The sequence below is a fragment of the Nipponia nippon genome, unplaced genomic scaffold (genome assembly GCF_047370975.1).
Source record: "Nipponia nippon isolate SJK-2023a ecotype South Korea unplaced genomic scaffold, ASM4737097v1 scaffold_2, whole genome shotgun sequence".
Lineage (NCBI taxonomy): Eukaryota > Metazoa > Chordata > Aves > Pelecaniformes > Threskiornithidae > Nipponia > Nipponia nippon.
The window spans coordinates 2,752,579-2,763,645 of NW_028262336.1; the positions used below are offsets into that span (position 1 = coordinate 2,752,579).

Below are 11,067 nucleotides of genomic sequence, written 5' to 3' on the forward strand. Positions count from 1 at the left end.
ATAATTTAAGTTTGAAGGGATCTCAGGTGGGCACATGATCCCATCCCCAGCTCAAAGCAAAGCCACCTCCCACACCATTCTTTCACTTGGGATATCCCATTTTTGCCAGAGCCAAAGTTTCCAAGACTATATTTTCTGCTGCAGAAAACAACAGTCAAGCTCATGTTTTGAGCAGATCTCCACACCATTTCTCTCACAGTTTAGTTTTGCTTTCTCCTGTAAGCCAGAGCTTTTCGCATGACTCTGGGCAGGGTGAGGAGCGGCCAAGAAACCCCACTGAGAAGCAGCAAGAGCAGTCCAAGTGCTGTGTGCTGCCTACGCTGTCACCTCCTAAGGTTGGTTGTTTTCTTTTAAAAAAGATAAATTACACATACAAAAGTTATTCCAAAGGGATTCTGTTGAACCTTGCTTGGCTTCAGGCATCATATACTATAACTTGCTTTGATTTTTCTGGATTTGACATTGTGCCTACATTTCTGCCTCATAAGGAATTTAATATTAGGCTCCAGAAATGGTGTGCTGAGGCTCTTCCAGTGTCCTGTGGTGAACAGACTAGAGCCAGCAACCAAAAAGCAACGGTGTTTGGGCCAAGACTAACATTATGAAGAAGACACGCAGGAGAGCAAGGGAATACTTTGAGATAGTTTAGTTCCAGCCTGAAGAGTCCTACACATGCAGCTTAAAATCAGCTCAGAAGCAAGAGGTCAAAAAATTGCTCCTAGAATTGTTGTAACAGGCATGGGTGCTGCTGGAATGGGACCTACACTCGCATGTGAAGCAGCAGAGAACAGTAAACACAGATTTGATCACTGCCACTTATTAAACCAGGTTGCCCTGTGCAGCAGATCAAGGAGTTTCCCTGCAGCTACGACAGATGGCTTTGGTCTGAGCAAGTGACTCGTCACACAATCCCAGAGGAACGCATGGGTGAACTCCAGTTCTGGCTCCTTGCCTAGAGCAAAGCAAGTGCAGCTGCCATCCAGATCTAGGATATGAGAGACCCATTCACGAGGGGACCGAGGAACCCAAATGCATCATGCTCTTTGGGCTGGAAAAGGCACTTGGTCTCTACTAGAGGGTCACAAAGTTTAATGCATCTAATTGAAAGACTTCTGTTCTTCTTGGTGGTGTTGATTCCCCTCTTCCCTTAGGTCAGTCAACTTTTTCTCATCTGCAATCATGAAAGAAGGAAGGGTAATGATGTTAGCAACCCTCCATGGTGGCACACAGCCTCTCTCACTCATTCGGTGAGGGTAATTTTTTACTCATCACCCCTCAGATAGACTCCGCATAGCGAGCAGTCACTCCAGGGCTACACATCCTCACATGGCCCAACTGCTCAGCAGAGAAGCCACAGCTTCATCTACTGCCAATCACACCTTACAGTAAGGCTGGGCCATATGGGAACCGAGACTGGGGCTCCGTTTCTAGTCCTGGCAAGGGAGGAGGAAAATATCACCCACTCTTTCTCCTAAAATAGGTGCAGCCCACTGCAAGCCCACTGCTTTTGAGCTCATCATATAGGTGCAGCCCACTCTTCAGCTTTTGGGCTCATCGCAACCAAGACGCACTGCATGAACGTACAAGAGCTGTGTCTGGGTTGCAGCAGCTTTGCCTACAAATGGCAGGTTGGAAACTTGTTCTCCTGAGAGATACTTGGTTTTCCAAATATAGTCCAAGTATCTTCCAAATCATGCATTCAGCTGACCTGAGGTCCGATTAGGAAGAACATTCGTTGTCTCCAACAGTCTTCTTCCTCATGATACTCTCCTGCACCACTTAGGACCTGGTACAGGAAATACCCACATGCGCAGTATTAGTGGCATTTGTGTTTTCAGCAGATTAACTATTAGCAACTGCCGGAGCTTACAGCGGTGGAAAGAGTCATTCACTTTGAATTCCCTCAGTGCTCACACACACACACCCCTTTTTTTCTTTTTGGAAGCCCCTGTGTTACTGTAATCATGGAACTAAGCGGGTTGTCTCACTTGTCACATAAAGCCTTCTCCAGTCAGTGGTAAATCCAGCAGAAACATTTTACAACTCTCGTTCCGTCTTCTGGGCTGGAACATACTGCAAAGGCAGCTCTAGCAAATGAGCTCTCTTTCCTTCCCCCTTCCCAAGTAGGGACATGTTGATTATGTGGAACTGGAGATGCTCATGAGTATGCTCATTTTCCCCCTCATCCTGGACGTCTCCAGTTTAGACAATCCTAAAAGAAGATAATCCTGTTTGCCCAACTAAGTGTTCACCAGACTTCTAATAGTGCACATCTGCCTTTGCTGTTAGAGCTTGGGTGCACAGTGACAGGCGCAACAGCTGGTTTTATTACTGTATTTCTTACACTCGCAGTTAAACATTAAACAAACAGCTGTGCAGAGGGGAAAATTTCATAGTGCAGCTAGGAGGAGGAAAAGGGAACTAGAAAAGCAGTAAGACTACCCCATAACAAACGAAGACTTTCCACCACGAGGAAGGAGTTTGACACGTCCCTCTGTTCACAGGCCAACTCTGGAGGACCCTTGCAGCAGAGGTGGCTGTGCTTCTCCTCAGCACAGCTTTACTTTTACAGTTCCACCTCAGGAATTAAGGCCTAAATCCTAGTTGCCAAGTGCAAAAGAGCCTGGCAGCTCTTCTGCCTCAAGACACAAGGTGAAGTGTTTCTGAACAGCACATGGGAAGGTTTTTCCCCCTCCACACACAGAGAGAAGAGACCTGGCAACGTATACATGCATAAGAGTTTCAGCTAGGTGACTTGGTCAGCATGTAAGTAGCCTTATTTTCATTTTACACACCCAGGAGCTGCACAGAAGGGAAGTCACTTGCCTGTCTCAAAGCAGCTCTGCTCCAGAGCCCTGAGTTGTACTTTCTTCACCTTGTATAAATCTGCTCACGAGCAATCTCACAGGACTTGCTTTTCCCCTTCCCTCACGCATGCATACCTGTATCCCAAGGAGTAAGGAAGATTATGTGGATGAAGAACACCCTCCAAGATCAGGCAAGCACAACCCTTTTCAGAAACTGGTAAGTCTCTAAAGCACCAAACAGGAGTAACAGTCTTGTTCCCTCCTTTCTTTCATCCGTCATTCAAGCATTGCTCTGTTCAGCTGCATTTTCAGATGTGCCCTGGCAGCCACAGCATGTGAGCAACCAGAACATTTACAGATGACTGATGGGTCACAAGCCAGCCTTCATGCCTTGTCCTTGGCTCCAAGTTGTCCCTTGCTTTGTAGGCCTGCCCTCATGAGAGAGAGCAGCAAACAGGGAAAACAGCAGAACCCGGAGCAAATCCCTGTTTCAGAGCCAGACCACTCCAGACCCGGCTTTGCTTCAGAGGGGAAGCAATTAAACTCACGCACTGCAGCCCTTCCACATGGAAAATGCTCTTTTATTCAATTAAATTTCCTGTAACTAAGGTTAATGGTCCATGTGTTACCTGCCTCAAGGTATCAGAAGCTTCTGGCTGACCTGCCATCAGCACGGAGACTGGAGGAGACTGAAAAGACCAGAAAGAGCAGAGAGCTCACAAGTGGTAGGCAACTGGCAAACAGTGGCTGATGCTCCACTTGCTAAGAGTTCGAGGCTAAAGACTGCAGTGAACGGCAAGGACTGGTACACTGAGTTTTTACAGGACTTGCATTCCTTCAGGAGGTCCAACAACTACCCAGAGGACAGCATGTCCCTAAGTATCTTCACAACTCTTGCACAAGAAAAACTTGCCCACAAGAGCATGGTCCCAGATTAAAGTCGAGATTTCCACCACCAAGCTCCTAAACTTTGAGCAATCCTCATCATCAGGGAGATGCAGGACCACCAGGACAAACCAGCCTCTAGCTCTGACCAGGCTGGCAAGAGGAGACCCAGCCATGTTTGCCTCTCACCAGTTCAGAGCCACAGCTGGGGAGGGGGCTGCACACCCCTGCAGCCAGTTGTCTTGATTAGGCCAGACGCCTTCTTGAAGGCTTCTGCTGCCTCAGCTCTGGCCTAGCAACAGGACCTGGGCTGATCTCTGGTACTCTTTGCTCCTCGAGGCTTGACTTTTGGCCATTGAAGTGAGTATTTCACTGAACTCAAAGGGAATTTTTACCTGCGTGTATTGCGTTTTCACTAAACCCTAGGGAATTTTAATAGGTACCTTTGTTAGGCTCATTGTGTGTGTGTAGATCAATACTAATATTGTAGTAAACCTCATTTAATCACTTTGTTCATGCTAGAGTAACCAATGATTAGTTACTGCTAAATTCTTGTGATTCTCTCTTTACTATAAAGAAACCTTAAGCTGCTACTGAATACATATAATCCTTAGACATAAACTGTTGAACAAGTCTGAGACTAGGAGTGGATCCAGCCGCACCTAGGCTCCTCTCGGAGAAGGAGCTTAGAAAGCAAGGGGGTCCATTCCGAACCTCGTGCCTCAACGGGAGGGCCTCCTTTACCCCCCTTGTATTTCCTTCTATCTCAATCTTCCCTTCTCTCTCTCTTGATACATATATTCCATTCATCTAATAAGTAATAGAGTTAACCTTGCCATCAAACTTTGTTAAATTACCCCTTCATAAATTTTTATCCAAATCACTATTTGCAAATATCTGTGGTGGTGACTACTTAAGAGACCTAACCACTCATTTTGCGACAGCATCCGTAGGGCTCCTCAGTGAGGAATCATGGAATGGTTTGGCTTGGAAAGGACCTTTCAAGATCATCTAGTCCAAACGCCCTACTGTGGGCAGGGGGGCATCTTCACTAGGTCAGGTTGCTCAAAGCCCCGTCCGACCTTGACTTTGAACATTTCCAGTGATGGGGCACCCACAGCTTCTCTGGGAAACCTGTTCCAGTGTTTCCCCACCCTCATCATGAAAAAATTTCTCCCTTACGTCCAACCCAAATCTACCCTCTTTCAGTTTAAAACCGTTGCCCCTTGTCCTGTCATTACAGGCCTTGGTAAAAAGCTTCTCTTCATCTTTCTTATAAGCCCCCTTTATATATTGCAAGGCCACAATAAGGTCTCCCTGGTGCCTTCTCTTCTCTAGGACCTTCCCTATCCTTAGAACCTTTTCTGGGCACCCCTCATCAGAAAGGCTCCTGGCACAGTCCATCTATAAATGGCTTTTCTCTTCCAAATGAGTTTTCATAGCAGGAGCTGGTTGCATGATCCTCTTTAAGCATGCTCATGGCAGTACTTGGAGAGCTCTGCATAAAAAAAAATATTGAGCCTCAAACCTGAGATTTCCCTTCTCAGATACGCTCTTGACCAGCTCAGTATCTCTGCAGAAATTTCACATTCCAGCATACAGGAACATGAGATTAGTCCACTAAAGTTTCCGCTTAAATGCAGCGGTAGTCTGGACTGGGTGGCTCTTCACAGCCATGTGTCTGAAAGTAGCCATCGAGCAGAAAGTGCATTTAGATACCTGCAAACAGCATAGAGCAGCCGTGTACTCCCTCCCCACCTCCTCCCACTCCGCTATCACCCCAGTTGCTCTCCTGAAGAGAAAATTTTTTCCTTGAAGGTGTCCAGCAAAGCACGTGGCTTCCAAGAGCACATTTAATAGAAGGAAGCAGATTCATTTTAACTGAAGTCAGCCCACATGCTGTCTCTGCTAACAAGCCACAGACACCACTTGATCTGCCAACAGGCCCTCATCATAATACCCAATACCTGTAACTCCTGAAGAAGTCTAATTTACACCACCACCAGCTTCTTCAAGGAGGTTCATGCCCAAAGCATGCTTTTGGCCTCCTGGGTCCAGTGGTGGCACCCAACAGTTAAGTAAAGCTGTGCTCAGTTGCATCATAGCCCTGACACACAACCCCTGCCCCATAAATACCAGGTGTACTTTATTACACAGTAATGCACATAATGGGAGAAAGACAAGTATTTAAAGGTCTGGATCTTTTGGAATTTCAGAGTAAAGCAAAGCAAGGGATGATTAATGCCACCTGCCCCTGCTTTTCCCCCCCCACCCCCTTTTATCATGATCTCTCTACAGCTACCTTCATATTGAAGCATTAGAAATGTAGTGTAGAAAAAACGGTGTTTGCCATTTTGTCTTGTCCTGTGCAACTGAGGACAGGGGGGAAGATTCATTTACCCCGTTCACCATCTTTTGGTACACGAGCACATCTTACCCAGCCATTAATGCCCAATCCAAACAACGGGGGCAGAGTTTCCAAGGTACCACTTAGCTACTTGAGATAAACACGACATTAAAAAGGGGGGGAGGGGGGAAAACCCGCAATAGCGTACATGAATGACAGGCTTCCCTCCCCATCACAAACAGCCGTGGCCTCGGCAGCGCTGCCCCGCAGCCTCCTCACATCACACCGCACCAGCGCGGCCCTGGCTCACCTCCCCGGGGACAGCACCCTGCTCCTACTGAAGCACTCAAGTGTGGAAAAATGGTATTTAAAAAGGCTCATGAAGTGCATACCGCCCCCCCCCCGCCTTTTCTTTTTTAAGGTAGCTCTATTATCCTCGTAATTCCCTTCTAGAGTCTAAACCCATTTTGCTGTCAGAAGCGCTGGATGCCGAGCCCCCGTCCGGGAGGCGCACCGAGCCGCCTGCCCGCCCCGCGCTGCCCCGGCCGCGCCGGGGACGCCCGCAGGTGCCCCGCGGCTCCCGGCCCCGCGGCGGCGGGGGGATGCGGGCCGGGCCGCGGGCGCGGAGGGAGAGCCCGGCCCGCTCCCGCGCAGCGGCCGAGCCGCAGCGGCGGCCCCGGCGCCCTCCCCTCCCCGGCCGCACCGGCGGAGGGAGGGCGAGGCGGGCACGGTGCGTTTCCCCGGCGCCCCGGGGACGCTCCTACCTGCCCGGGCTCGCTGCTGTAGGCGAAGGCGTAGACCCGCTCCGCGCTGATGTTGACGGCGCCCCGGTAGACGCGGCCGAAGGCGCCGGGCGCGGGGCCGCCCCCCGCCGCCGCCGCCGCTGCCCAGAGCAGGGCGCAGAGCAGCGCCCCGGGGGCCGGGGCCGCCCCCCCGGCCATGGGCTCGCCCCTGCCGCCGCCGGCCCCGGCCGCCCGGTGCGGCAGCCGGACTGTCTCTCGCCGGCAGGGCGGGCGTCGAGGCGCTTTATTTGCAATTTAAATAAATAGCTCGGCGACAGGCAGAGGCGCCGGGGGAGGCGGGGAGGCAGCCCCGGACACCCCCGCCCCTCGATCGGGGGGCGCCGAGCAACTTTCCCCGGGGAAGGACCCTCCGCCGGCCGGCGGGGAGGGCGCGGGCAGGGAAGGGAGGCCGGCGGGCTGGCCGGCCCCGGGGAGGAGGGTCTCCTTCCTGCGCCCGGCCCCAAATTCTGAGCCGGCTTTGGCAGGCGGTTGTCAGGGAGCTTTTCCCCTTGGGGAGCTGTGCCGTGAGCTTGGGGGCACGTTGGCACTGTCGGGCAGGTGGGGATGGGGCCACGGCACCGGCATCCGCAGGGCTTCAACGCCGCCGGCCCACCGGGTCAGGGGCGTCCTCGCCCCAGGCTCTGCCAGCTCGCTGGAGCGGCGGCTTCCACCTGCAACGCGTCTCGCATAGGACCATCGCAAACGTTGGTTTTTTGCTTCTCGTAACTTTGGGATAAACGCCCTCGTCTTTTAGTTCGGTCCAAAGGTGTGAAAGGCTGCAGCGCAATGTCATTTCGTTAATTCAGGCGTGGCTTGGTGCATCTCACATTCTTTGAGCCGTTCATGAAACTGCTACAAACAGCACTGCGATACTCTTAACCTTTCCAGGCAGATGGGAGCGATACTGTGAAAGTGCCGGGGGTCTCTCTCACGGCTTACCCCTCCTATGTTCCTCTGCTGAAAACACATCTGGGAAATGTGTCAGACTTTGTGGTGGAGGGAGGCACTTTCAAGTCAGAGAAGAGAGCATTATTAGAAAGCAGCCTCAAAGGTTTTTCAGACGGAGGATGAACTTGCAGGAGCTGCAGTTTTATAAAGCCAGCCTGCAGCCTCCAGCTGCGGTGACTCTGGCCACAGCTTTCCAAGTTGCAGGTTTTGTTTTCAAGACTGAGAGATTTCCTGGGGGTCGCTTGTCATCTTTGGAGGAAAAGTTGCAAAGCTCAGCAAAACGAGTCAGCGTGTGTTATGCCGTCATTTTGATCTCCGGGCCTTCGTGTGATCCCTGCCAAGAGAAAAAAACCAAAATAATTGTCAGTGATTTCTGTGTTCGCCATTAAGCAGGCTGCTGTTCAAGTCACTCTGCCTTCTGTCAAAGTCCCAAGAAGTGGCATTAAGGGCAAAACCCCCCCTTTGAGATCTGCTGGAAGGTGGACACTCCAACACGCAATGTTTGCCTTTCAGCCTGAGACGTCACGCCGCGCGGACCAGGAGACCTGCGCAACGTCACCTCTGAGCTCCTGTGACTCCGTCTTGCCTCTTACTGGGACACGGTGTGACCTGTCCTGGGGGACTTTAAGCAGTGGTGGCACTGGGAGACTGGTGGCTTCCCCTCCCCACCCTGTAGGGCCCAGGGCTCCCAAACCCGACAGCCCCCTTCTGGCCCACTGCCCTCTGCAGACCCACAGGCCCCTCTGGCAGGGCGGGCAGCCCCCCAGCAGCGCTGGAGGGAGCAGACTGGGGAGCACATCTGCCCCCAGAGAGGAGAGGCTCCAGGGAACAGGAGGAGGTACGGCGAAGCAAAAGCATGTCAGGGCCACGCCGGGTTGCTCAGAGCAACGTGGCAGACGGCACGAGGCCGCTATTCTGCACACCAAGGTAGCTCTGGCAGCTGCAAATAATTTTTGTGTCGTTCGGTGCCGTGCGTATTTCAAACGGGGAGATCAGCGTGGTGTCGGCACGTTGTCCCTCCCTAGTCATGTTGTCTTCGTGACAAAGAAGTGGCTCTTCATATAGTCCACGCTTTCCAATGTAGACTTACGGCTTTCTTAAAGTACTTGTGATAGTACATTTTGGTATCCTACCCAAAACCATGAATTTTTTCCTCATTTTGAATTTGAGAATTCAAGTTTTCTTTTCAAAGTGTAATACTTCCTGCTTGTCTTTGTTGATCTCAGTGTTTTGAGGTTCTTCCTGCGATTTAGAAATGTTAAACCTTTGTTCAAATCCTTGCCTCCGAAGTGCGGTACTGCCCAGCTTGGTGTTGTTTGCAGTTTAAAGTCAAAGGTCAATTCCACCGTCCGAGTCACTAATTAATCAACCCTAGCAGGCAGATCAGATCTCTTCATTTGATATACCTTCCTATTGACAGGAAAATACCCACTGCCACAGTTTGGGAATTGCTTTTCAATCACACCCCCCTCTCGTGTTAGTTCCACCTGAGCCCTATTTGCCTTTGTGAGAGTGGTGTTCCAGGCAATGTCAAAAGCCCTTCTGAAGTCCAAAAGTGTTTCGTCTATTCCTTTCAGCACCTAAGTCAATTCCCTCAGCAAAGAAATAAATTAGGTTACTTTGACATGATTTGTTCTGGACAAATGCACACCGCCTGTTTCTCATCACTTTATTGTTATTTAGCTGCTCGCACACTGATTGCCGAACAGCTTGTTTCATTATCTTTCCAGATAACAAATGGAGGTTGGCTGATTTATAACTCTTCACTCATCCCCTTTGATAAAGATGGGTAGCCCCTTTTCCCTTTTCACTTCTACCTGGATCTTGTTCTCGAATGGCAGCACGTATTTTGGAAGAATGAACGAGTCCCTGTAAGAGACAAGATGCTGACCCAGACAGCCCGTGGGTCTGGGTCAGTGGAAGTGGGCTGGTATTCTTGTAGGTGCTACAGTAGTCTGGCGTCTGGGGACAGCGAGGGCCACACTGCTCCCTAAGGGACAGGGAGCCGCGTGCTGTGCCGTGGCCAGCAGAGCAGACACCTCAGTGGCCAGGGCCCCTTCCCACAGGACCTCAGCAAGGTGAGCAGGGCAGGCCTGGAGATGGCAGCTGGGGTCAACAGGGAGTCCGGGTCGCCAGACAAGTCCGTGGCGATGGGATAGGTCTGAGGCCAAGCCGGGAATGTAAGTCAGCGAGTCAGGTCCGGTGATGGCAATCGGGGACGGATACAGCCCTGTGATCAGCAGGCAAGTCCACAGCAATGAGGCAAGTCTGAGGTCTGGCCAGCAAGCTGGTTGACAGGGCCGGGTTGATGGGACACAGGCACGGCTGTCACGCGGCTGTAGCTCAGGCAGGGCCAAGCACCAGAGCCTCAGCTGAAACGCAGCTCCCATGGGAAGGGGGAAGTCGGCCCTCGCTGAGGTCTCACCGCAGCCCTGCCTCCAAGGTCACTAGAGGGAGGGAAGGGGGGCAGCCCTCAGCTGCGCTGTCTCTAGGCTGGCAGCGAGCCCGGGGTGCCAGACCTCCGGGAAGGGGGATGATGCTCTCAGGGCCCTTTCCTCCGGCTGGGGGGGCACATGTTTCCTAACGTGGCCCATTTTTCCAGTGTAAGCAAAGCCCAGGGTTGTGAGTGTCCCAGGGGAAGGAGGAACGGTGCTGAACCAGAGGCTCACAAGAGTGTGTGGGGTTTTTTTTGCTATAGCACAAAAGTAGAAAATCTCACTGCTATTGGAAAAAAACACAATAAGCAAATGACATTTCTCCTGGTAACCAGTGCTGCAAAAACATCCAGGATAGAGGGAAGATCTTAATTACAAAGGAATTCCCCAAATCATACTAGCTTGGAAGGGGATAGAAAACGAGTATAAATGTATAAGAAACCAAATTGGTGGGAAACCTGATGGTTTTAAACCACTGCCATCTGAATATGTAGTCTCCATCTTATGTAAGCTCCACTGTGAGCAAATAGATGCTGTAGATGCTCAGCTGGCTTCTGCAGAGATAACGCAACATTTTCAGACTCTGCTGTAAATGCAGTGTGAAGAACAACAAGAACTGAAAGGTAGACAGGCTTTTAAGATGTCTGATAGAACCTGCTCCCCGTATTCTTATTAGGTGGCCGAAGTGTTTGCAAATAGGCTGGTTGAATGAGAAGTCTCTGGCTTGTATTAGGTATTTAACCTTTATATTTGATCGTAGTTAATAATAGCAGAGAGGTTTACTAGGCTTCAAAGTGGATGTTGTATTGATCTAATTGTGCCTTTATCGCTTTCTTCTCTTTTCAATAGACCTTGTTCTTCAA

The 11,067-nt window shown here is 50.9% G+C and overlaps 1 protein-coding gene across 2 annotated transcripts in view; it reads right to left on the minus strand.

Moving 5' to 3' along the window:
• Window positions 1–6,980, minus strand: part of SIDT1 (SID1 transmembrane family member 1) — a 47,740-nt gene extending 40,760 nt beyond the window's left edge. For both annotated transcript variants that reach the window (XM_087756570.1, XM_087756569.1), the window contains exon 1: window positions 6,804–6,980. In XM_087756570.1, the coding sequence (XP_087612696.1) occupies window positions 6,804–6,980 (177 nt within the window). The remainder of the gene's footprint in view (window positions 1–6,803) is intronic.
• Window positions 6,981–11,067: the final 4,087 nt, after the last annotated feature.